The sequence below is a fragment of the Labrus mixtus genome, chromosome 16 (genome assembly GCF_963584025.1).
Source record: "Labrus mixtus chromosome 16, fLabMix1.1, whole genome shotgun sequence".
Taxonomy (NCBI): Eukaryota; Metazoa; Chordata; class Actinopteri; order Labriformes; family Labridae; genus Labrus; species Labrus mixtus.
In genome coordinates, this window is record NC_083627.1 from 43294 (window position 1) to 70895 (window position 27602).

At 44.4% G+C, this 27602-nt stretch overlaps 1 protein-coding gene and 1 long non-coding RNA gene across 2 annotated transcripts in view; one reads left to right on the forward strand and one right to left on the reverse strand.

Moving 5' to 3' along the window:
• Positions 1 to 220: 220 nt before the first annotated feature.
• The window catches only part of cdc42se1 (CDC42 small effector 1), a 35123-nt gene continuing 7741 nt past the window's right edge, over positions 221 to 27602 (reverse strand). Inside the window, exons 2-5 of the mRNA XM_061059767.1 lie at positions 19896 to 20269; positions 2523 to 2627; positions 2161 to 2232; positions 221 to 2031 (exon numbers count right to left, since the gene is read on the reverse strand). Of these exons, the coding sequence (XP_060915750.1) occupies positions 2164 to 2232; positions 2523 to 2627; positions 19896 to 20045 (324 nt within the window). The 5' untranslated portion in view covers positions 20046 to 20269 and the 3' untranslated portion in view covers positions 221 to 2031; positions 2161 to 2163. The remainder of the gene's footprint in view (positions 2032 to 2160; positions 2233 to 2522; positions 2628 to 19895; positions 20270 to 27602) is intronic.
• LOC132991150 (uncharacterized) lies at positions 2385 to 2744 on the forward strand. The gene is made up of 2 exons (XR_009676153.1): positions 2385 to 2471; positions 2504 to 2744. It is a non-coding gene; the product is annotated as an uncharacterized LOC132991150 (long non-coding RNA).

A 27602-nucleotide genomic window follows, 5' to 3' on the forward strand; every position in this document is an offset into this window, starting at 1 on the left:
TCACATGGCGTGAGAGTTGAAAAAGGTCGGTGTCAGACTGTAAATATAGAGGAAGTCTCAAACTCCCACGCTCCGAAGGGTCCAGTGAACACACCACGAGACGTTTGGAGCCGCAGGGAGGAAGTGGCATGACACCACAGTGTCGGGGGAAACACCGTGACGTAATGTAGACAACAGCTGTCATCACTTCCTGTCCTAAAAGGTAAAAACATGACACGGGTTCAGTTCTCAGCACGCTCTTTAATATGTGTGAAACAAACATCTGGACCTGACCTTTGACCTTTTAGAAGACACACTCCATGCTTCTGTCACATTTAAAACACGTGAAGAAGAGTTTCTCAGCAGGATGTTGACGGGTCGGGGGGGGGGGACGGGTCGGGGGGATGGGTCGGGGGGGACGGGTCGGCAGGGGACGGGTCGGGGGGACGGGTCGGGGGGGTTGGGTCGGGGGGATGGGTCGGCAGGGGACGGGTCGGGGGGGGGACGGGTCGGGGGGATGGGTCGGGGGGATGGGTCGGGGGGACGGGTCGGGGGGGTCTGAACAGTTAAAGGGTTAATTTTAGATTCTCCCCTCGTGGTCGCTGTGCGTCTGTCTTTTTAAGGCCCCCTCCCAATGTGGCCTCTCTCTTCTGATTGGCCAGCTCTCTGGGGGCTTCAGGTGGGGGGCAGAACGCTGCAGGGCTGCCAGGGGAGGGTCTCTGTTTGATTTCTTGCTAACATTAGCAAACTAATATTGAAGACGTTTTAAACTGGCGGGTTTGAACATGAGAGCCGGGGTCTGGATCTGACCTCTCAAAGGTCAAAGGTCAAAGCGGAAGATAAACCTGCATGTTGTCGTCGTCGTCGTCGTCGTCGTCCCCCCCCCCCATGAAGGCTGCTGCTTTTCTCCTCAGCGTTTCAAACATCAGAGTTTATCGGCTCGCTGTGTCCAGATGTTTGTTTAGAAGAAAATGTCAAAAAAAAAAACATGTTGAAGAAAAATCAGAAAATAAAAAGATTTTAAACTTTTCTTTCACCATGAAATGTTTCAAACGACCCCAAAATCAATCACTTTCTGACCTGTTTGGGGCCCCGACCCACAGCTTTGTAGTCCAACAGACGTGTGTGAAACATCAAAACGAGTCTTTTTCTAACAAGGCTTTATGTTTTCTATTGAGTGGAATGTTGACCTCACACACACACACACACACACACACACACACGTTCAGGGAAGTGTCCCGCCTCCTGAAACAAGAGTCTTTAATCATCCACAGTGAGGCATCCTAGGAATTGAAGTCCGATGATGTCATCACTGAATCTGTGTGGGGGGAGGAGGAGGCACAAAAATAAACCATAAAATAATTATAATAATCCTTGAGTGGCTGAATGAAGGGAACAGCTGATCAAAGTGAAGCATCCTTGGAAATGTAGTCCACTGCGGAAGTAATACAACAGCTGTCGGAGGGACTTTCCACCAGGAAAGAGTGAAGGATTGTGGGATTGAATAACACAAACACACGCTCTCCTGGACTGTGAGTTCAGATAAAAATGTCTCTAGGAATGCTGGGAAATTTAGTCTTTTTTCCAGTCGTTTTAAACTATTTGAAGAGATTTTTTTCCTTTCCAGTTTTTTCTTTTTTAAATACAGACATTCTGTCTTTAATCGACATACCCTGAATAGAAAGGGATTCAGGGGAAATAGTTTCCAGTGATGTCATCGGTCAGTATGGGAAAATGTCATCATGTCTGCCCTCTAGTGTTGGGCACAAGAACAACATCTGGACTTTTTTTAACCTTTTTTTAATGATTATTTTTTATTTCTCTGATGTCAAAGGCATGCTGGGAGATGTATGTAGTCTTTGCCTTTGAGGTTTTGTTTTTGGACCTGAGACGTAGAAAAGAAGCTCAGCAGGATTCTCCAGTGAGAGGCAGCCGGGGTGGGTGAAACCTCCGTTGGGCAGTGAGATGACGAGGCTTGATCAGAGGAGGGTGAAGGTCAGCGAGGAGAGACGAGAAGGTCGTTCAGCGGGTTAACGCCACTTTCACTTTCTCCTGAAAAAATAAAAAGAAACAAAGTTTCTCGACACGTTGAAACGCTGACTCAACGCCGGCGCTCAGACGAGACATCAGAGGAACGCTCTCCTCGAACCACAAATACTTTTTTACATATTACATATTTACCAGCTATAACAGGCTGTTCCTGCCGTTCGTCTTCGGGCATTTGGACCTCATTTGTTCCTGAACCGACCCTGACTGTGCACACACACACACACACACACACACTTAAATCGACAGCCTGTGTACATGAAGCAAAATCATTTATTTAGGACAGAGAGAGAGAGAGACAGACAGACAGGTAGACACACAGACAGACAGACAGGTAGACACACAGACAGACAGACAGACAGGTAAACAGACAGGTAGACAGACAGACAGACAGACAGGCAGACAGGTAAACAGACAGGTAGACAGACAGACAGACAGACAGACAGGTAGACAGACAGACAGGTAAACAGACAGACAGACAGGTGTTTGTGTCTCACCGGCTGCAGACCCTCGGCCATCTCTCCGGAGCCGATGTGTGTGAGGTGGATGAAGTTTGTCGGCTCTCCGATCATACTGCGGTCAATCTTTCTCCTCTTCTTCTTCTACACACACAGACACATACACACACACACGGACAGACACACACACACACACACACACACACAGACACACACACACACACACACACACACACACACACACACACACATACACACACACATACACACACACACGGACACACACACACACACACACACACACACACACACACACACACACATACACACACACACGGACACACACACACACACACACATACATACACACACACACACACACACACAGGTTAATAACTAAGTAGTGCATTTAACTTGTCTTTAACTTGGATCCAATAAAAGATTTTTATCCATTACATTTGGATATCTATATCTAATATATCTATATGTAGTTGGATATCTATATCTAATATATCTATATGTAGTTGGATATCTATATCTAATATATCTATATGTAGTTCACTGTTTTAGAAGCAGCAGCAGGTGAACAGGTGTTACACCTGACTTACTTTTCATATGAGTTCTCATAAGTCATATTGTAATATCTACTTCTGTATGTCTATGTTCCTGAGCATTCCTGTTAGAGGTCAGAAACATTGATTGGACAGAAACATGATGATGTAATAAAGCTGGTGAAAACATCAACATCATCACTCAGACTGCCCGATGTCAGAGCCCTTTCAAGGAACACCTGAACTTTGACCTTTTTGATCAAACAGCCCAAACTCTTCATGGTGACAGAGTTGGTCTCCTCTTCACTCGTAATCATCCCAAGGAACTGAATCCTCTTAAATCACGTCCACACTCTGATTGTAGCTCACATTCTGTTTCCCCTCAGCAGGATTAATGAGGTTTTAATGAGCTGGCTGTCAGCCAGATGGTCCTTCAGAGGATCTGTGGTGCAACAAAGTTCATGACTTCATCAAAATCTTTGCATTTAATCCTGTTTTCAAGTTTTTGACTATTTCTTTTTACTATTATTATCATAATTACTACTGTACACTCCTGTAACAATTGCTTCAAATATTAATATTATCTCTATTATTTACCATTATTTAATATTATTATTCTTTTTTTTTCTCTCTCTCTTGCTTTATATATATATATATATATATATATATATAAATATATATATATTTCTTTCTTTTATATTATTATTTATTTATTTATTTTGTACTATCATTATTATTATCATTTTTCTCTTTTTCTGGTATTAGTGGTATGTTGAGGGGAGTGAAGAAGGCAAGATAATGAGAATTAAAATGATACACTAGCAAATCATAGTCAAACAATCCGGACAAATTACAATATTATTACTACAACATGATCTGCACTATTTATACTACTGTCATCAATACATAACCCAACAACACACTACACTGGAATACAATTGATATGGTCCATTACCCACTTTTTTTGTTCTTTTTTATTTTATCATTCCTCAGTTATTCTAGTTTTCTTCTTTCCCTTTGTTTTGAATATGCTTTCTAGCCCCTCCTGGTGCCTCCATCCTCTCAGTGATTCATCTTTAAACACTAAGGTTAAAAAAGGATAGACTTCAGGACAACGATAATAATAACAAATACAAAAACATACAAATACATAAAAAATAAAAATAAAAAAAAGAACAATTGCAATGATAAAAATACTGTGCCTTAAAGAAATTAATCAGATGATACCTCCAAGCACCAACACAAACAGATCCCCTCCCATCAGGTCTGGGGGTTGTTCAAGCTTGGCGGGAGGGTAGCAGTAGGCAACCCTATCAGCTGGCCCCCTCCGCAGGGTCTGGGGGCAACTGAGACAGGGGCATTTTAAGTAATAAAAATGATATATATAGAAAGAAAGAAAGAAAGAGGGGAAGGAAAGGATGAAAGGGGAAAGAAGAAAAAGGAGGAAGAAAATAAATAAATAAATAAAAGAAAAGAAAAATGTGATGAAGGAAAGAAGAAAGAGAAAAATAGGAATAAAAGTGAAAAAAAAAGAAAAGAAAAAATACAAGCATACACTTGAATTACACACACACACACACACACACACACACACACACACACAAGCAGGGCCCTTCAACACCCTCAACACACAAAATTGCTAAACGTTATTATTACTCCCTGCTTGCCTGTTTTGTCTCTGTCTATGCTACAATTCTACAATTCACTTAGCAGACTCTTTTATCCAAAGCGACGTACATCAGAGAGTAAGAACAACACAAGCAAGGATCTAGAAAAAAGGGAACAATGTCAGTAAGAGCAAACGATCAGCTTTGAGTCCGATTGGACACACAGGTGCTGACAGGAAGTGACCAGAGGCAAAGCACAACATTGAGGGCAGTTCTTGAGAGCTCTAATCAGTATAGAAACCATCTTATAAGTCGTCGTTATCAAACAAAAACCATCGTCATTACCATCATCATCATCAATAATATGGAGACCATCATCATTAAGTTAGTAGGTATTCATGAAAGAGCTGGGTCTTTAGCTTTTTCTTAAAGGTGCAGAGGGACTCTGCAGATCACATGGAGTGTGGAAGTTCATTCCACCACCGGGGGGCGACAGAGGAGAAGAGTCTAGTCAGAGACTTAGGACCCTGTTGTGAAGGTTGGATCAGACGCCTTTCATTGGCAGAGTGTAGTAGAGGGGGGTGGGGGGGGGGGGGGTGGGGGGTGTAGACCTGGATCAGAGAGTTAAAGTAAGGAGGAGACGTTTTTGTCGGTGTTTTGTAAGCGAGCAGCAGAGTTTTAAATTTGATGTGAGCAGTAACTGGGAGCCAGTGTAAGGAGATGAACAGCGGAGTGACATGTGCTCTTTTAGGAAGGTTGAAGACCAGTCATTTGCAGAGGTTTGATAGTGCATGTAGGAAGACCTGCCAGTAGAGAGTTGCAATAATCGATGCGTGATATCACAAGAGCCTATACCAGGAGCTGTGTAGTTCTGACAGGTAAGGTCTGATCTTCCTGATGTTGTTCAGGGCAAATCCACATGACCGGGCAATCGAGGCTACTTGAACCTTAAAAGTTAGCTGGTCATTAATCATGACACCCAGGTTCCGGGCAGACTTTGTGGGCATGAGTTTGGTTGTTCCAAGCTGGATATTGATCTGTGGTTGCATAGAGGGACTGGCTGGGATGATAAGGAGCTCAGTCTTTGAAAGATTGAGTTGAAGGTGCCGTTCATTCATCCATTTAGAGATATCAGTAAGGCATGATGAGATTATTGCAGAGACTGTAACATCGTCTGGTGGGAATGACAGGAAGAGCTGGGTATCGTCAGCATAGCAGTGGTATGAGAAGCCATGAGAGCGGATTATTGAACCAAGTGAGTTTGTGTATATGGAGAAGAGAAGGGGACCAAGCACTGACCCCTGAGGTACCCCTGTGGATAAGCTGTGCGCTTTGGACACTTCTCCCTTCCACGACACTCTAAAGGATCGCCCAGAGAGGTAGGACACGAACCAGCAGAGGGCAGATCCTGAGATGTTCAGAGAGCGTGGATAGGAGGATTTGATGGTTGACTGTGTCAAAGGCAGCAGACAGGTCTAGCAGTAATAGAACTGAGGACTGACCCGCAGCTCTGGCAGCTCGTAGTGATTCTGTTACTGACAGTAGTGCAGTTTCAGTAGAGTGGCCCCGCTTAAAGCCTGACTGATTTGGGTCAAACAGATCGTTTCTGGACAGGAACTCAGAGACTTGCTTAAAGACTGTGCGCTCAAGTATTTTTGACAGAAAGGGCAGAAGAGAAACTGGTCTGTAGTTTTCAACCTGGGCTGGGTTTAGTGTGGGTTTTTTGAGCAGAGGGGTGACCCGAGCTTGCTTGAATGCGGTGGGGAACACACCCGTTGACAGAGAGGAGTTGATGATATGCTTAAGTGCAGCATTAAGCGGAGAGGAAATGGTCTGCAGGAGGCTTGACGGTATTGGGTCCAGAGGACAGGTGGTGGGCCGAGAGTCTAGCACAAGCTTAGAGACTTCATCCTCAGTCAGAGAGGAGAATGAGTCGAGTGAGGCACTTCTGGTTGGTGCCTTTGGGCTGAGTTGGTCAGGCTCAGAAAACTGGTTACTGATGGTTGCAACCTTTTCAGTAAAATACGAGGCAAACATGTCTGGTGTGAACAGATCGGAGGGTGGAGGAGGAGGTGGTCGAAGCAGTGAGTTAAAAGCAGAAAACATTTTTCTTGTATCTGTGGCATTGCATATCTTGTTCTGATAATATGTTGTCTTGGCCGTTTTCAGGCTGGAGGAGAATGAGACAAGTCTTTGCTTATAGTCATTGAGGTCAGCGGACTGTTTGGATTTTTGCCATTTTCTCTCTGCTGACTTCAGTCCTGCTCTTTGCTCTCTTATGACTTCCGTGAGCCATGGGCTAGGGTGGGTTTTGCGAGCGGGTTTGGACACCAGAGGGCAGAGTTTGTTCAGAGATGAGGCTAGTGTGGAGCAGAGTGTGTCTGTAGCCTCGTCTGTAGAGAGTGCGGTAAAGACCTTTTGGGCAGGCATGGCAGCCATTACCTCGTTAGACAGCTGAGCTGGCTTGAGCGATCGCATGTTTTGGTGGTATGACACCATTTGTGGGTGTGCCTGAGGGAGTTCCGGCAAGGAGATTGTGAATTGAATAAAGAAGTGGTCTGATAGATATAGAGGGGTGACAGTCAGGTTTGCTGTCGAGCAGTTCCGAGTCAGGATTAAATCAAGAGTGTTGCCAGCTTTGTGGGTAGGAGGAGTTGGGACCTGCGTGAGGTCAAATGAGGACAGGAAGTCTGTTGCCTGGGCTTTATCAGTGTGTATATTCATGCCTCCCATTACAATCAGTGGTGTTCCATCATCAGGGATTTCTGAGAGTAGCATGTCCAGTTCCACAACAAAATCATTCAGATTACACACTGGTGGGCGGTAAATGATAGCAATGTACATTTTAATAGGAGCAGTAACCAAGATTGTGTGATATTCAAATGAGGAGTTGTTGCTCAGTGGGAAGAGTTTATTGAATTTCCAGGTATTAGAAATTAGGATACCTGTACCACCTCCACGTCCAACAGAGCGGGGTGTGTGTGAGAACACTGTGTCAACAGAAAGAGCAGCTGGTGTATTTTCTGGGCGGATCCAGGTTTCAGTCAGGGCAAGACCTGAATGTCTGCTTGGATGAATTCAGTTTTATTCACAGCAGATTGACAGTCCCAGAGGCCAAAAGTAAATGAAGGGTGGGTTGAAGAGGCTTTCTTAAGCAGAGACAAGTTGTTAAGATTTCATTGTCTATGACAGATGTGTCTTTTCCTGTTCCCATGAATGACAGAGATTTCTTTGTAGCACATAGAGAAAATAGGCAAAGCAGTAGTCATGGATGCCCGGGCTCTGTGGCCACGCTGAAGCGTCAGACGCTTCCCAGTTTTCAGATCAGAGCTTGTTCTGCTGCAGTTTTGGATTCAGACTCTTTCAAACTTGGATTCTCGTGAAAATCCCACCCCAGATTTTCAGCTTGCAATCAACAGAGGGTGTGACACGTGTCAACTGCCTCTCCTGTTGATGCTCAGAGAATGAAACTTAAGTCTCAGTCCAAACAAAGCCTGACAACAACCCACTATCAATATCTACTCAAAGCAAGTTTTGATTCATCCACCTAGATCAGAGCTTGTTCTATGCTGTGCATTGTATCGTCGTGTCTCCCCTGTCTCCTACATATTATTGCTCTTGTCATGTCCCTCGGGTTTTTGTAGGACGTGTCAGAGCCTGAACGCCTCTGCACAGAGCGAGAGAACAGAGAGTTTCACTGTCTGAGAGTTTCACTGTCTGAGAGTTTCACTGTCTGAGAGTTTCACTGTATCAGAGTTTCACTGTCTGAGAGTTTCACTGTCTGAGAGTTTCACTGTCTGAGAGTTTCACTGTATCAGAGTTTCACTGTCTGAGAGTTTCACTGTCTGAGAGTTTCACTGTCTCAGAGTTTCACTGTATTAGAGTTTCACTGTATCAGAATTTCACTGTATCAGAGTTTCACTGTATCACAGTTTCACTGTCTCAGAGTTTCACTGTCTGAGAGTTTCACTGTCTCAGAGTTTCACTGTCTCAGAGTTTCACTGTCTGAGAGTTTCACTGTCTCAGAGTTTCACTGTCTGTGAGTTTCACTGTCTGTGAGTTTCACTGTATCAGAATTTCATTGTCTCAGAGTTTCACTGCCTGAGAGTTTCACTGTATCAGAGTTTCACTGTCTCAGAGTTTCACTGCCTGAGAGTTTCACTGTCTGAGAGTTTCACTGTCTCAGAGTTTCACTGCCTGAGAGTTTCACTGTATCAGAGTTTCACTGCCTGAGAGTTTCACTGTATGAGAGTTTCACTATATCAGAGTTTCACTATATCAGAGTTTAACTGCCCGAGAGTTTCACTGTATCAGAATTTCACTGTCTCAGAGTTTCACTGTCTGAGAGTTTCACTGTATCAGAGTTTCACTGTATCAGAATTTCACTGTCTCAGAGTTTCACTGCCTGAGAGTTTCACTGTCTGAGAGTTTCACTGTATCAGAATTTCACTGTATGAGAGTTTCACTATATCAGAGTTTCACTGCCTGAGAGTTTCACTGTATCAGAGTTTCACTGTCTGAGAGTTTCACTGTCTCAGAGTTTCACTGTCTCAGAGTTTCACTGCCTGAGAGTTTCACTATATCAGAATTTCATTGTATCAGAGTTTCACTGTATCAGAGTTTCACTGTATCAGAGTTTCACTGTATCAGAGGTTCACTCTCAGAGTATCACTGTAACAGAGTTTCACTGTCTGAGAGTTTCACTGTATCAGAATTTCACTATTTAACGGTTTCACTGTCTCAGAGTTTCACTGCCTGAGAGTTTCACTGTATCAGAGTTTCACTGTATCAGAGTTTCACTGTATCAGAATGTCACTGTCTCAGAGTTTCACTGCCTGAGAGTTTCACTGTCTGAGAGGTTCACTGTCTCAGAGTTTCACTGCCTGAGAGTTTTACTGTATCAGAGTTTCACTGCCTGAGAGTTTCACTGTATCAGAGTTTCACTGTATCAGAATGTCACTGTCTCAGAGTTTCACTGCCTGAGAGATTCACTATATCAGAATTTCACTGTATCAGAGTTTCACTGCCTGAGAGTTTCACCGTATCAGAGTTTCACTGTCTGAGAGTTTCACTGTCAGAGTTTCACTGTATCAGAATTTCACTGCCTGAGAGTTTCACTGTCTGAGAGTTTCACTATATATGAGTTTCACTATATCAGAGTTTCACTGCCTGAGAGTTTCACTATATCAGAATTTCACTGTATCAGAGTTTCACTGTATCAGAGTTTCACTGTATCAGAGTTTCACTCTCAGAGTATCACTGTATCAGAGTTTCACTGTCAGAGTTTCACTGTATCAGAATTTCACTGTATCAGAATTTCACTGCCTGAGAGTTTCACTGTCTGAGAGTTTCACTATATATGAGTTTCACTATATCAGAGTTTCACTATATATGAGTTTCACTATATCAGAGTTTCACTGCCTGAGAGTTTCACTGTATCAGAGTTTCACTGTATCAGAGTTTCACTGTATCAGAATGTCACTGTCTCAGAGTTTCACTGCCTGAGAGTTTCACTGTCTGAGAGTTTCACTGTCTCAGAGTTTCACTGCCTGAGAGTTTCACTGTATCAGAGTTTCACTGCCTGAGAGTTTCACTGTATGAGAGTTTCACTATATCAGAGTTTCACTATATCAGAGTTTCACTGCCCGAGAGTTTCACTGTATCAGAATTTCACTGTCTCAGAGTTTCACTGTCTGAGAGTTTCACTGTATCAGAGTTTCACTGTATCAGAATTTCACTGTCTCAGAGTTTCACTGCCTGAGAGTTTCACTGTATCAGAGTTTCACTGTCTGAGAGTTTCACTGTCTCAGAGTTTCACTGTCTCAGAGTTTCACTGCCTGAGAGTTTCACTATATCAGAATTTCATTGTATCAGAGTTTCACTGTATCAGAGTTTCACTGTATCAGAGTTTCACTGTATCAGAGGTTCACTCTCAGAGTATCACTGTAACAGAGTTTCACTGTCTGAGAGTTTCACTGTATCAGAATTTCACTATTTAAGGGTTTCACTGTCTCAGAGTTTCACTGCCTGAGAGTTTCACTGTATCAGAGTTTCACTGTATCAGAGTTTCACTGTATCAGAATGTCACTGTCTCAGAGTTTCACTGCCTGAGAGTTTCACTGTCTGAGAGGTTCACTGTCTCAGAGTTTCACTGCCTGAGAGTTTTACTGTATCAGAGTTTCACTGCCTGAGAGTTTCACTGTATCAGAGTTTCACTGTATCAGAATGTCACTGTCTCAGAGTTTCACTGCCTGAGAGATTCACTATATCAGAATTTCACTGTATCAGAGTTTCACTGTATCAGAGTTTCACTGTATCAGAGTTTCACTGTCAGAGTTTCACTGTATCAGAATTTCACTGCCTGAGAGTTTCACTGTCTGAGAGTTTCACTATATATGAGTTTCACTATATCAGAGTTTCACTGCCTGAGAGTTTCACTATATCAGAATTTCACTGTATCAGAGTTTCACTGTATCAGAGTTTCACTGTATCAGAGTTTCACTCTCAGAGTATCACTGTATCAGAGTTTCACTGTCAGAGTTTCACTGTATCAGAATTTCACTGTATCAGAATTTCACTGCCTGAGAGTTTCACTGTCTGAGAGTTTCACTGTCTGAGAGTTTCACTATATCAGAGTTTCACTATATATGAGTTTCACTATATCAGAGTTTCACTGCCTGAGAGTTTCACTGTATCAGAGTTTCACTGTATCAGAGTTTCACTGTATCAGAATGTCACTGTCTCAGAGTTTCACTGCCTGAGAGTTTCACTGTATCAGAGTTTCACTGTATCAGAGTTTCACTGTATCAGAATGTCACTGTCTCAGAGTTTCACTGCCTGAGAGTTTCACTGTCTGAGAGTTTCACTGTCTCAGAGTTTCACTGCCTGAGAGTTTCACTGTATCAGAGTTTCACTGCCTGAGAGTTTCACTGTATGAGAGTTTCACTATATCAGAGTTTCACTATATCAGAGTTTCACTGCCCGAGAGTTTCACTGTATCAGAATTTCACTGTCTCAGAGTTTCACTGTCTGAGAGTTTTACTGTCTGTGAGTTTCACTGTATCAGAATTTCACTGCCTGAGAGTTTCACTGTCTGAGAGTTTCACTATATCAGAGTTTCACTATATCAGAGTTTCACTGTATCAGAGTTTCACTCTCAGAGTATCACTGTATCAGAATTTCACTGTATCAGAATTTCACTGCCTGAGAGTTTCACTGTCTGAGAGTTTCACTATATCAGAGTTTCACTGTATCAGAGTTTCACTGTCTGAGAGTTTCACTGTCTCAAAATTTCACTGCCTGAGAGTTTCACTGTCTCAGAGTTTCACTGCCTGAGAGTTTCACTGTATCAGAGTTTCACTGTCTCAGAGTTTCACTGCCTGAGAGTTTCACTGTATCAGAGTTTAACTATATCAGAGTTTCACTGCCTGAGAGTTTCACTGTATCAGAGTTTCACTGTCTGAGAGTTTTACTGTCTCAAAATTTCACTGCCTGAGAGTTTCACTGTCTCAGAGTTTCACTGCCTGAGAGTTTCACTGTATCAGAGTTTCACTGTATCAGAGTTTCACTGTCTGAGAGTTTCACTGTATCAGAGTTTAACTATATCAGAGTTTCACAACCTGAGAGTTTCACTGTATCAGAGTTTCACTGTCTGAGAGTTTTACTGTATCAGAATTTCACTGCCTGAGAGTTTCACTGTATCAGAGTTTCACTGTCTGAGAGTTTCACTGTCTGTGAGTTTCACTGTATCAGAATGTCACTGTCTCAGAGTTTCACTGTCTGTGAGTTTCACTGTATCAGAATGTCACTGTCTCAGAGTTTCACTGCCTGAGAGTTTCACTGTATCAGAGTTTCACTGCCTGAGAGTTTCACTGTATCAGAGTTTCACTGCCTGAGAGTTTCACTGTATCAGAATTTCACTGTATCAGAGTTTCACTGTCTGAGAGTTTAACTGTATCAGAATGTCACTGCCTGAGAGTTTCACTATATCAGAGTTTCACTGCCTGAGAGTTTCACTGTATCAGAGTTTCACTGTCTGAGAGTTTTACTGTATCAGAATTTCACTGCCTGAGAGTTTCACTGTCTGAGAGTTTCACTATATCAGAGTTTCACTGTATCAGAAGGTCACTGTCTCAGAGTTTCACTGCCTGAGAGTTTCACTATATCAGAATTTCACTGTATCAGAGTTTCACTGTATCAGAGTTTCACTATATCAGAGTTTCACTGCCTGAGAGTTTCACTGTATCAGAATTTCACTGTCTCAGAGTTTCACTTTCTGAGAGTTTCACTGTATCAGAATATCACTGCCTGAGAGTTTCACTGCCTGAGAGTTTCACTGCCTGAGAGTTTCACTGCCTGAGAGTTTCACTTTATCAGAGTTTCACTGTCTGAGAGTTTCACTGTATCAGAATATCACTGTCTCAGAATTTCACTGCCTGAGAGTTTCACTGTATCAGAGTTTCACTGTCTGAGAGTTTCATTGTCTCAGAGTTTCACTGTCTCAGAGTTTCACTGCCTGAGAGTTTCACTGTCTCAGAGTTTCACTGGCTCAGAGTTTCACTGTATCAGAGTTTCACTGTCTCAGAGTTTCACTGTCTGAGAGTTTCATTGTCTCAGAGTTTCACTGTCTGTGAGTTTCACTATATCAGAGTTTCATTGTATCAGAATTTCATTGTCTCAGAGTTTCACTGCCTGAGAGTTTCACTGTATCAGAATTTCACTGTCTCAGAGTTTCACTGTCTGAGAGTTTCACTGTATCAGAATTTCACTGCCTGAGAATTTCACTGTCTGAGAGTTTCACTATATCAGAGTTTCACTGTCTGAGAGTTTCACTATATCAGAGTTTCACTATATCAGAGTTTCACTATATCAGAGTTTCACTGCCTGAGAGTTTCACTATATCAGAGTTTCACTATATCAGAGTTTCACTATATCAGAGTTTCACTGCCTGAGAGTTTCACTGTATCAGAGTTTCACTGTCTGAGAGTTTCACTGTCTCAGAATTTCACTGCCTGAGAGTTTCACTGTATCAGAGTTTCACTGTATCAGTTTCACTGTATCAGAATGTCACTGTCTCAGAGTTTCACTGCCTGAGAGTTTCACTGTATCAGAGTTTCACTGCCTGAGAGTTTCACTGTATCAGAATTTCACTGTATCAGAATTTCACTGTCAGAGTTTCAATGTATCAGAATTTCACTGTCTCAGAGTTTCACTGCCTGAGAGTTTCACTGTCTGAGAGTTTCAATGTATCAGAGTTTCACTATATCAGAGTTTCACTGCCTGAGAGTTTCACTGTATCAGAGTTTCACTGTCTGAGAGTTTTACTGTATCAGAATTTCACTGCCTGAGAGTTTCACTGTATCAGAGTTTCACTGTCTGAGAGTTTCACTGTCTCAGAGTTTCACTGTGTCAGAATTTCACTGTCTCAGAGTTTCACTGCCTGAGAGTTTCACTGTCTGAGAGTTTCACTGTCTCAGAGTTTCACTGCCTGAGAGTTTTACTGTATCAGAGTTTCACTGCCTGAGAGTTTCACTGTATCAGAGTTTCACTGTATCAGAATGTCACTGTCTCAGAGTTTCACTGCCTGAGAGTTTCACTATATCAGAATTTCACTGTATCAGAGTTTCACTGTATCAGAGTTTTACTGTATCAGAGTTTCACTGTATCAGAGTTTCACTCTCAGAGTATCACTGTATCAGAATTTCACTATTTGAGGGTTTCACTGTCTCAGAGTTTCACTGCCTGAGAGTTTCACTGTATCAGAGTTTCACTGTATCAGAATGTCACTGTCTCAGAGTTTCACTGTCTCAGAGTTTCACTGTCTCAGAGTTTTACTGTATCAGAGTTTCACTGCCTGAGAGTTTAACTGTATCAGAGTTTCACTGTATCAGAATGTCACTGTCTAAGAGTTTCACTATATCAGAGTTTCACTGCCTGAGAGTTTCACCGTATCAGAGTTTCACTGTCTGAGAGTTTTACTGTATCAGAATTTCACTGCCTGAGAGTTTCACTGTATCAGAGTTTCACTGTCTGAGAGTTTCACTGTCTCAGAGTTTCACTGTGTCAGAATTTCATTGTCTCAGACTTTCACTGCCTGAGAGTTTCACTGTCTGTGAGTTTCACTGTATCAGAATGTCACTGTCTCAGAGTTTCACTGCCTGAGAGTTTCACTGTATCAGAGTTTCACTGTCAGAGTTTCACTGTATCAGAGTTTCACTGTATCAGAGTTTCACTATATCACAATTTCACTGTATCAGAGTTTCACTGTATCAGAATTTCACTGTATCAGAATTTCATTGTATCTGATTTTCACTGTATCAGAGTTTCACTGTATCAGAATTTCACTGTATCAGAGTTTCACTGCCTGAGAGTTTCACTGTCTCAGAGTTTCACTGCCTGAGAATTTCACTGTATCAAAGTTTCACTGTATCAGAATTTCACTGTATTAGAGTTTCACTGTATCCGTTTCACTGTATCAGAATGTCACTGTATCAGAGTTTCACTGCCTGAGAGTTTCACTGTATCAGAATTTCACTGTATCAGAGTTTCACTGTCAGAGTTTCAATGTATCAGAATTTCACTGCCTGAGAGTTTCACTGTCTGAGACTTTCACTATATCAGAGTTTCATTGCCTGAGAGTTTCACTGTATCAGAGTTTCACTGTCTGAGAGTTTCACTGCCTGAGAGTTTCACTGTATCAGAATTTCACTGTATCAGAGTTTCACTGTCTCAGAGTTTCACTGTATCAGAATTTCACTGTATCAGAGTTTCACTGTCTCAGAGTTTCACTGCCTGAGAGTTTCACTGTATCGGAGTTTCACTGTCAGAGTTTCAATGTATCAGAATTTCACTGTCTCAGAGTTTGACTGCCTGAGAGTTTCACTGTATCAGAATTTCACTGTCTCAGAGTTTCACTGCCTGAGAGTTTCACTGTATCAGAGTTTCACTGTATCAGAATTTCTCTGTATCACAATTTCACTGTATCAGAATTTCACTGTATCAGAGTTTTACTGCATCAGAGTTTCACTGTCAGAGTTTCACTGTATCAGAATTTCACTATCAGAATTTCATTGTATCACAATTTCACTGTATCAGAATTTCACTGTATCAGAGTTTTACTGCATCAGAGTTTCACTGTATCAGAATTTCACTGTATCAGAGTTTCACTGTCTCAGAGTTTTACTGTCTCAGAGTTTCACTGTATCAGAGTTTCACTGCCTGAGAGTTTCACTGTATCAGAGTTTCACTGTCTGAGAGTTTCACTGTATCAGAATTTCACTGTATCAGAGTTTCACTGTGTGAGAGTTTCACTGTATCAGAATTTCACTGTATCAGAATTTCACTGTATCAGAATTTCACTGTCAGAGTTTCACTGTATCAGAGTTTCACTGTATCAGAGTTTCACTATATCACAATTTCACTGTATCAGAGTTTCACTGTATCAGAATTTCACTGTATCAGAATTTCATTGTATCAGATTTTCACTGTATCAGAGTTTCACTGTATCAGAATTTCACTGTATCAGAGTTTCACTGCCTGAGAGTTTCACTGTCTCAGAGTTTCACTGCCTGAGAATTTCACTGTATCAAAGTTTCACTGTATCAGAATTTCACTGTATTAGAGTTTCACTCTCAGAGTTTCACTGTGTGAGAGTTTCACTGTATCAGAATTTCACTGTATCAGAGTTTCACTGCCTGAGAGTTTCACTGTATCAGAGTTTCACTGTCTGAGAGTTTCACTGTATCAGAATTTCACTGTATCAGAGTTTCACTGTATCAGAGTTTCACTGTATCAGAATTTCACTGTATCAGAGTTTCACTGCCTGAGAGTTTCACTGTATCAGAGTTTCACTGTATCACAATTTCACTGTATCAGAGTTTCACTGTATCAGAGTTTCACTATATCAGAGTTTCACTGTATCAGAGTTTCACTGTATCAGAGCCAACCAGAACAGTAACATCCAGTCAGAGGACAGAGTCTCTGCAGACAAAGTCACCATCACACATGTATGGAGGCCCAGAAGGGACGATGGAGCAGCTTTACTTCAGGAGGAGTCTGTATTTTATGAAAAAATAGTTATATAAATCATGTTTCTAATTTAATTCTCTGTTTTTTTTAAAGATTCTTTTTTGGGCTTTTTGTGCCTTTAATGGAGTGATAGGACAGTGGATATAGTGGGAAATCAGCGAGAGAGAGAGAGTGGGGAATGACACGCGGTAAAGGAGCCTCAGGCTGGATTTGAACCTGTGCCGCCCGCTTGGAGGACTACAGCCTCCATACATGGGACGCTGTATGGAGGCTTCTGATTCTTTGATTACAAACAGGAAACGAAGCTCTGACACAAGTCTGCCTTTTTCCACTGCAGGGCCGATAACCTCATCTGAATATTTTCTGTTAGAAACCTCTGAATCACACACACCACACAGACACTCACAAACTGCCAGCTGGGAGTGAATCATCCTCGTCCTACACAGTGAGAGCTGTAGTCATGGCAACAACAGGCAACAGTCAGGCATGACTCTGAAGGGTCATCATCTTCATTATTATCATCATCTCCAAGGAGTGAACTCAAATCATAATAAAACTCTTCTCCTGCTTTGTTTGTTAAGATAAACCTTTCTTCAGCACCGAGATATTTACATTTTACAAAAAGTTAAGGTCAGAGTCTTTATAAAAAAGATGGACAACTTAACAGCTCCCCAAAACGTAAAGACAAAACATTTAGAGCTCCCTCTGCTGACTGGCTGCAGTATAGGTGTTAAGCTCTGCCTCCTCCATGTGAACAGATGGGAAACGGGTCAAGCAATAAAATCTAAACACGTCAGATGAATGTTTCCGTAACATGGTCTCTGTCTCCATACTTAGTTCTTATCACGCTGATTCATGTCTTGGTGTTCATGTTTCTGACAAGTTTAGTTTAAATGAGTGATTTGATGATAGAAAAAGGACTATAACATGATGATTGACAGCTGTGTTGACCAATGAGGCTCCTGCATTGTTGACTGATTAACAGAGAAGAGGAGGAATGGTGAGGGGAAACGTGACAAACACAAGTCTTTTAGCTTTCCATAACCATGAGTGTGCTTCAAACTGACACAAGAATCTGAACCCACCTGAGCGACCTTTGACCTTTTAGCAGGAAGGTTAACCTGAGCGACCTCTGACCTTTTAGCAGGAAGGTAAAGGTAGGTTTTAGAGGACGAGGAGACGTGTTGAAACTGAGGCAGAATCTACTGCACAACTGGGGAGATATTTTGGCTTCACTATTTTGCACATAGGACGACATGTCGTCCACCTTTATATTTAACTTTCCTCTGTGTGTGTGTGTGTGTGTGTGTGTGTGTGTGTGTGTGTGTGTGTGTATTGTTTCAGAGCCACAATGGAACAAACAGAAACTCTATAAATACAGACAGAGGAAGAGGAGGGGGCAGGACTTCCTCATCGGTCCTAACATTTATAACGACTCTGCTTTGTGTGTGTGTGTGTGTGTGTGTGTGTGTATGGAGTCAGAAAAATGTGTTGAGAAGAAATATGTTTATGATGAAATACTTTTAAAAGCTGGTTAAATGATTTCTGAACAAAGAAACTCACGTTGGTGACTTTATGTGAAAAGAGGGCGTCAGCCCTGCAGGAGGTCAGAAAGAGGAAGTCCTGCCACCTGTTTCCTCTTGAGTAAAGTCAGGCTGTTTCAGAGGCTGCTTCCTCAGGGGACACATTGAAGACCATCACAGTCGTGCATCGAAGGCTGCCCCATTTGAAGGGTCCATCAAATCCAGACTAATTCAACCTTCTTTCCTCAGCCAACAAAGGGTCCACCTGATGTGGCCAAACCTATCCTGAGATTTATTGTGCACCATTTCAAACAAGTTTGCAAACTCTAATATGGTCGCGTAACACACTTTAAAGTCTTTATATGTGATTTTTCAAACTTAAATATAAATCAAGTATATCCTCTGAAAAGAACTCTGACTGTCTACAATGGGTGTAACACCCGAGTCCCACTGTCACAGCACCGCAGGCCACTCCCACTAAGGTCCTCTATTTACAGACATATTTACTTCAACACATAAGAAGTTAAGTTTCATCAACTGATTCAGAGATTTCTTCCAGAATTGATCTTGATCCTGTCAGAAAACAGACTCTATGTCTGTGTCCATAGACAAACAGTGAGAGCACCGACACTACCAGGCCGCCCCAGCTCGAGCCGGCCCCGGCTCCTCGTCATCACCGCCACCGACAGACAGGCCTTATGTCTTGGCTGCAGCAGCTGAGCCGCCTCGCCGCTTTACTGCGGCTCGTAGAGATAGCCACGAACATCCGATTCGAACACCAGAACTTCAAAAATACTACCAGGCTTCTAATGATACAAAGATTAATGCTAATGGGTGAAGTATCCCTTTAAATAACTTCAACCTCATTAAAAAAAACTACCAATAGTCATGTTAAAAAAAATCGAAACAGAAAGGGACTTAAAACGTAAAATTCTCTCTAAAAGAACAGGTTATGTGACGGATGTTTTGTTAGCTAGTTCCAGTGTTGTTGCCAAGGTTGCTAGGCGACAGGGGCGGGGCTTACAAACAAAAAGCTGAGGGGGCGGCGGGCGACACAAACAGGGAATCCTCTGTTAACCCTACTGTCTCAAAAACAAGACACAGCTTTTGTCTAAAGTTAAAATACAAATAATGAAAGAAAATATAAAGTAAAGACAATATAAATATTTATATCCTCACTGAGAGAGAACAATGCTCTGTGTGATTCTTGTAAAGACCTTTACAAAGTCAGACTCAAGCAGCAACTGAGTGTTGAAAAACTGCTGTTCATCAAGTGACCACTTGAGGCTGTAAAGACAAGGTCCCATAATGAAGTCTGAACAAACATGTTTACAGTCATTAGGTATCAGTAGGTCAAGTCTTTATTGGTGCACACTGTGCAGAGGGTGAATAAGAAAACTAAGTAAACTTTAAAAATGCTGATTCTCAGGAAAGTTTTGAAGTGTCTTTGTTTCTCCAATTTCTGAGAGGCGACATCACAGACAAACTATTGTTGTAAAGCAGAAGTCACACTGAATCTTAAAATGTGTGTGTTATGTTTGTGTGTTCAGATTTGTCTGAGTTAGGGCTCTGACAAGAAGTGAGAGTTTTGACGGTAACAAACCGTCCCGTCCTGCTTTTGACAATTTTTCTTCAGGGACCTCATTATACTATATAGACGTGTATACGTATGTGTGTGTGTGTGTGTGTGTGTGTGTGTCTCACCGGTGGGGGTTTGGCCACCACACAGCATCCCATTTTGTGCCAGAAGTCGCTCATGCCGACACTCCTCCTGTCCAGCAGCTGGCCGTCACTCTCTGCTGCCGCCCTGCAGGCCGGAGGGGGAACTGCAGCCTGCGGGTAATCCTGGGGCATTCAGACAACCACCGCAGCACACGGAGGATCAAATATAAACCCTGCCTCCGAGTGAGAACTATTCGCCGCACTGAAGGACTCCAAAAGGGTTCAGACGGAAAATGAAATCCAATAAAAACTAAATGATATTAAAAAAGGCGGAATTCAAATTCAGTTTCAGTCCTTTGAGTCTGTGATGATAAAAATAAAAAGTCAAACGGAGACTCTGCAGCTTCAGGTCACAACTGTAGAGACAGAAAGAAACACATTAGATCATGATTTCAGGGTTACATGATCATTACATTTCATGTTTCATGTTTCTCACTCGTACCCACAGTGAGGTTAAACATGTGTTTAGTCTTATGAAAAGATTTAAAGACAAAACCTGTGGCTCACTTTAAATGAATAAAACCTGCGTTACGCTTAAAGACGACTAAAGTGAAACAGTGAAAGCGTTTCTCTGAAACTTTGAATAATGACACATTAAAGTCGGTTGTTGTACCGAGATCATATGTACACTGCAAAAACAGAAATATTAGCAAGTTTATTTGTTTATTTTTAGATAAGGCTGTTAGCATTAACTAGCTATTTTAGTCCCCTGCTATTTGACATCAATATCTCAAACTCATTATAAATACCAAGAAAAAGATACGAGCTGAAATGTAATGAAACATATCTACTTTAAGTGTCTTGAAATGAGAAATGCTGCCTAAACAAAACAAATACATGCTACGACGTGTAGCATGTAGGATATCATCTGCTCTGTTCAGGTCAAATAATAACTGGACATCTCTCCTGGGAGACAGATAGTTCAGATTAGTATCTGCAGTTTAGAGCTGTGTTACATAAACAAAGTTAACAGTGATCTGAATGTAGTTCAGAGTAAATTTATGATTATTATGTGAAAACCAAACTGAGTCCTCACAAAGATAGAAGAAGACGAATACACTCTTGTTGAGCTGCATGGGAACCAAACATCAACACAGAGAACACATTAAGCAGGGTGTGGTCCAACACACACACACACACACACACACACACACACACACACACACACAAACACACACATACATATAGTGTATAGTGCTAGCAAGCTCTTCCTCCTCAAGCATTATTTCCTGCTCCTTTTATTGACGTGTTGGTCGCCACTTTGTCAAATTAAAGGTTAAAGAACTTTTCTGATGGTTAATAAGCAATTAGCATTTTTGTTAGCTTTTAGCTTAGGTTGAACGATGGATATCTTTATTTGGAAACAGCAACAGAAAATCCAAATGTAAAGCTAAACAAACAAAAGTAAACAGAAGATGTTCCCCTGCTTAGCTTAGCATGGTGCTAACAGTCGCTGGCTCTGGACTCATAACCCAGCCTTCTGAATTTAAATTAAAGTATCTTCTGCCGTGTCCTTCATTTCATCATTGTCTCAGTTTGAAGTGTTTTTCCAGCCTCCACATTCTTCCCGAACAGGGAAAGTCGATAAGAGCCGTGTTTCCTGATTACATAAAGAGGTTAAACTTCTATTTTCAGTCTCAGGTCCTGCAGGAGGAAACTTCTGGAGTCTGTCCAGCACATTTCAGCAGACGATAAATAAAGAATGTGAGGAGAAACATGTAGCCTCATGCATCACATCCCGATCAGCAGAGAGGAACATAAACAGCCCGAGGGAGTCAGCTGAGCGCCACATCACGACGTCCTGAGCGCCACGTCACAACGTCCTGAGAGTTACATCACGATGTCCTGAGAGTCACATCACAACGTCCTGAGAGTCACGACGTCCTGAGAGTCACGTCACGACGTCCTGAGAGTCATGTCACGACGTCCTGAGAGTCATGTCACAACGTCCTGAGAGTCACGTCACGACGTCCTGAGAGTCACAACGTCCTGAGAGTCACATCACAACGTCCTGAGAGTCACGTCACAACATCCTGAGAGTCATGTCACGACGTCCTGAGAGTCACGTCACGACGTCCTGAGAGTCACAAAGTCCTGAGAGTCACATCACGACGTCCTGAGGGTCACATGACGACGTCCTGAGAGTCACATCACGACGTCCTGAGCGTCACATCACAACGTCCTGAGAGTCACGTCACGACATCCTGAGAGTCACATCACGACGTCCTGAGAGTCACATCCTGAGCGTCACATCACGACGTCCTGAGAGTCACATCATGACGTCCTGAGAGTCATATCCTGAGCGTCACATCACGACGTCCTGAGAGTCACATCCTGAGCGTCACATCACGACGTCCTGAGAGTCATATCACGACGTCCTGAGAGTCATATCCTGAGCGTCACATCACGACGTCCTGAGAGTCATATCACGACGTCCTGAGAGTCACCTCACGACGTCCTGAGCGCCACGTCACGACGTCCTGAGAGTCACGTCACGACGTCCTGAGAGTCACATCACGACGTCCTGAGCGTCACATCACAACGTCCTGAGAGTCACATCACAACATCCTGAGAGTCACATCACGACGTCCTAAGCGTCACATCACAACGTCCTGAGAGTCACATCACGAAGTCCTGAGCGTCACATCACAACGTCCTAAGCGTCACATCACGAAGTCCTGAGCGTCACATCACAACGTCCTGAGTGTCACATCACGAAGTCCTGAGCGTCACATCACGAAGTCCTGAGCGTCACATCACAACATCCTGAGAGTCACATCACGACGTCCTGAGAGTCACGACGTCCTGAGAGTCACGACGTCCTGAGAGTCACGTCACAAAGTCCTGAGAGTCACGACATCCTGAGAGTCACGTCACGAAGTCCTGAGAGTCACATCACGACGTCCTGAGAGTCACGACGTCCTGAGAGTCACATCACGAAGTCCTGAGAGTCACGACGTCCTGAGAGTCACGTCACGAAGTCCTGAGAGTCAGGTCACGTCGTCCTGAGAGTCACGTCACGACGTCCTGAGAGTCACGACGTCCTGAGAGTCACATCACGACGTCCTGAGAGTCACATCACGATGTCCTGAGCTGCACATCACGACGTCCTGAGAGTCACATCACAACGTCCTGAGAGTCACATCACAACGTCCTGAGAGTCACATCACAACGTCCTGAGAGTCACATCACAACGTCCTGAGAGTCACGTCACAACATCCTGAGAGTCATGTCACGACGTCCTGAGAGTCACGTCACGACGTCCTGAGAGTCACAAAGTCCTGAGAGTCACATCACGACGTCCTGAGGGTCACATGACGACGTCCTGAGAGTCACATCACGACGTCCTGAGCGTCACATCACAACGTCCTGAGAGTCACGTCACGACATCCTGAGAGTCACATCACGACGTCCTGAGAGTCACATCCTGAGCGTCACATCACGACGTCCTGAGAGTCATATCCTGAGCGTCACATCACGACGTCCTGAGAGTCACATCCTGAGCGTCACATCACGACGTCCTGAGAGTCATATCACGACGTCCTGAGAGTCATATCCTGAGCGTCACATCACGACGTCCTGAGAGTCATATCACGACGTCCTGAGAGTCACCTCACGACGTCCTGAGCGCCACGTCACGACGTCCTGAGAGTCACGTCACGACGTCCTGAGAGTCACATCACGACGTCCTGAGCGTCACATCACAACGTCCTGAGAGTCACATCACAACATCCTGAGAGTCACATCACGACGTCCTAAGCGTCACATCACAACGTCCTGAGAGTCACATCACGAAGTCCTGAGCGTCACATCACAACGTCCTAAGCGTCACATCACGAAGTCCTGAGCGTCACATCACAACGTCCTGAGTGTCACATCACGAAGTCCTGAGCGTCACATCACGAAGTCCTGAGCGTCACATCACAACATCCTGAGAGTCACATCACGACGTCCTGAGAGTCACGACGTCCTGAGAGTCACGACGTCCTGAGAGTCACGTCACAAAGTCCTGAGAGTCACGACATCCTGAGAGTCACGTCACGAAGTCCTGAGAGTCACATCACGACGTCCTGAGAGTCACGACGTCCTGAGAGTCACATCACGAAGTCCTGAGAGTCACGACGTCCTGAGAGTCACGTCACGAAGTCCTGAGAGTCAGGTCACGTCGTCCTGAGAGTCACATCACGACGTCCTGAAAGTCACATCACAACATCCTGAGAGTCACATAACGACATCCTGAGAGTCACGTCACGACGTCCTGAGAGTCACGTCACGAAGTCCTGAGAGTCACGTCACGACGTCCTGAGAGTCACGACGTCCTGAGAGTCACATCACGACGTCCTGAGCTCCACATCACTACATCCTGAGAGTCACGTCAAGACGTCCTGAGAGTCACGTCACAACATCCTGAGAGTCACGTCACAACATCCTGAGAGTAACGTCACGACATCCTGAGAGTCACGTCACGAAGTCCTGAGAGTCACGTCACGACGTCCTGAGAGTCACGAAGTCCTGAGAGTCACGAAGTCCTGAGAGTCACGTCACGAAGTCCTGAGAGTCACGTCACGTCGTCCTGAGAGTCACATCACAACATCCTGAGAGTCACATCACAACGTCCTGAGAGTCACATCACAACGTCCTGAGAGTCACATCACGACGTCCTGAGAGTCACATCAAGACGTCCTGAGAGTCACGTCACGACGTCCTGAGAGTCACGTCACGACGTCCTGAGAGTCACGTCACGACGTCCTGAGAGTCACGTCACGAAGTCCTGAGAGTCACGTCACGACGTCCTGAGAGTCACGACGTCCTGAGAGTCACATCACGACGTCCTGAGAGTCACATCACGACGTCCTGAGAGTCACATCACGATGTCCTGAGCTCCACATCACGACGTCCTGAGAGTCACATCACAGCGTCCTGAGAGTCACATCACAACGTCCTGAGAGTCACGACGTCCTGAGAGTCACGTCACGTCGTCCTGAGAGTCACATCACAACATCCTGAGAGTCACATAACGACGTCCTGAGAGTCACATCACGACGTCCTGAGCTCCATATCACTACATCCTGAGAGTCACATCACGACGTCCTGAGAGTCACATCACGACGTCCTGAGAGTCACATCACGATGTCCTGAGCTCCACATCACGACGTCCTGAGAGTCACATCACAGCGTCCTGAGAGTCACATCACAACGTCCTGAGAGTCACGACGTCCTGAGAGTCACGTCACGTCGTCCTGAGAGTCACATCACAACATCCTGAGAGTCACATAACGACGTCCTGAGAGTCACATCACGACGTCCTGAGCTCCATATCACTACATCCTGAGAGTCACGTCAAGACGTCCTGAGAGTCACGTCAAGACGTCCTGAGAGTCACATCACAACATCCTGAGAGTCACGTCACGACGTCCTGAGAGTCACGTCACGACGTCCTGAGAGTCACGACGTCCTGAGAGTCACATCACGACGTCCTGAGAGTCACATCACGATGTCCTGAGCTGCACATCACGACGTCCTGAGAGTCACATCACAACGTCCTGAGAGTCACATCACAACGTCCTGAGAGTCACATCACAACGTCCTGAGAGTCACATCACAACGTCCTGAGAGTCACGACGTCCTGAGAGTCACATCACGACGTCCTGAGAGTCACATCACGACGTCCTGAGAGTCACATCTCGACGTCCTGAGCGTCACATCACGAGGTCCTGAGAGTCACATCCTGAGAGTCACATCACGACGTCCTGAGAGTCACATCACGACGTCCTGAGAGTCACGTCACGACGTCCTGAGAGTCACGTCACGATGTCCTGAGAGTCACGACGTCCTGAGCTCCACGTCACAAAGTCCTGAGAGTCACGACATCCTGAGAGTCACGTCACGAAGTCCTGAGAGTCACATCACGACGTCCTGAGAGTCACGACGTCCTGAGAGTCACATCACGAAGTCCTGAGAGTCACGACGTCCTGAGAGTCACGTCACGAAGTCCTGAGAGTCAGGTCACGTCTTCCTGAGAGTCACATCACGACGTCCTGAAAGTCACATCACAACATCCTGAGAGTCACATAACGACATCCTGAGAGTCACGTCACGACGTCCTGAGAGTCACGTCACGAAGTCCTGAGAGTCACGTCACGACGTCCTGAGAGTCACGACGTCCTGAGAGTCACATCACGACGTCCTGAGCTCCACATCACTACATCCTGAGAGTCACGTCAAGACGTCCTGAGAGTCACGTCACAACATCCTGAGAGTCACGTCACAACATCCTGAGAGTAACGTCACGACATCCTGAGAGTCACGTCACGAAGTCCTGAGAGTCACGTCACGACGTCCTGAGAGTCACGAAGTCCTGAGAGTCACGAAGTCCTGAGAGTCACGTCACGAAGTCCTGAGAGTCACGTCACGTCGTCCTGAGAGTCACATCACAACATCCTGAGAGTCACATCACAACGTCCTGAGAGTCACATCACAACGTCCTGAGAGTCACATCACGACGTCCTGAGAGTCACATCAAGACGTCCTGAGAGTCACGTCACGACGTCCTGAGAGTCACGTCACGACATCCTGAGAGTCACGTCACGACGTCCTGAGAGTCACGTCACGACGTCCTGAGAGTCACGACGTCCTGAGAGTCACATCACGACGTCCTGAGAGTCACATCACGACGTCCTGAGAGTCACATCACGATGTCCTGAGCTCCACATCACGACGTCCTGAGAGTCACATCACAGCGTCCTGAGAGTCACATCACAACGTCCTGAGAGTCACGACGTCCTGAGAGTCACGTTACGTCGTCCTGAGAGTCACATCACAACATCCTGAGAGTCACATAACGACGTCCTGAGAGTCACATCACGACGTCCTGAGCTCCATATCACTACATCCTGAGCTCCACATCACGACGTCCTGAGAGTCACATCACAGCGTCCTGAGAGTCACATCACAACGTCCTGAGAGTCACGACGTCCTGAGAGTCACGTCACGTCGTCCTGAGAGTCACATCACAACATCCTGAGAGTCACATAACGACGTCCTGAGAGTCACATCACGACGTCCTGAGCTCCATATCACTACATCCTGAGAGTCACGTCAAGACGTCCTGAGAGTCACGTCAAGACGTCCTGAGAGTCACATCACAACATCCTGAGAGTCACGTCACGACGTCCTGAGAGTCACGTCACGACGTCCTGAGAGTCACGACGTCCTGAGAGTCACATCACGACGTCCTGAGAGTCACATCACGATGTCCTGAGCTGCACATCACGACGTCCTGAGAGTCACATCACAACGTCCTGAGAGTCACATCACAACGTCCTGAGAGTCACATCACAACGTCCTGAGAGTCACATCACAACGTCCTGAGAGTCACGACGTCCTGAGAGTCACATCACGACGTCCTGAGAGTCACATCACGACGTCCTGAGAGTCACATCTCGACGTCCTGAGCGTCACATCACGAGGTCCTGAGAGTCACATCCTGAGAGTCACATCACGACGTCCTGAGAGTCACATCACGACGTCCTGAGAGTCACGTCACGACGTCCTGAGAGTCACGTCACGATGTCCTGAGAGTCACGACGTCCTGAGCTCCACGTCACAACGTCCTGAGAGTCACATCACAACGTCCTGAGAGTCACATCACGACGTCCTGAGCTCCACATCACTACGTCCTGAGAGTCA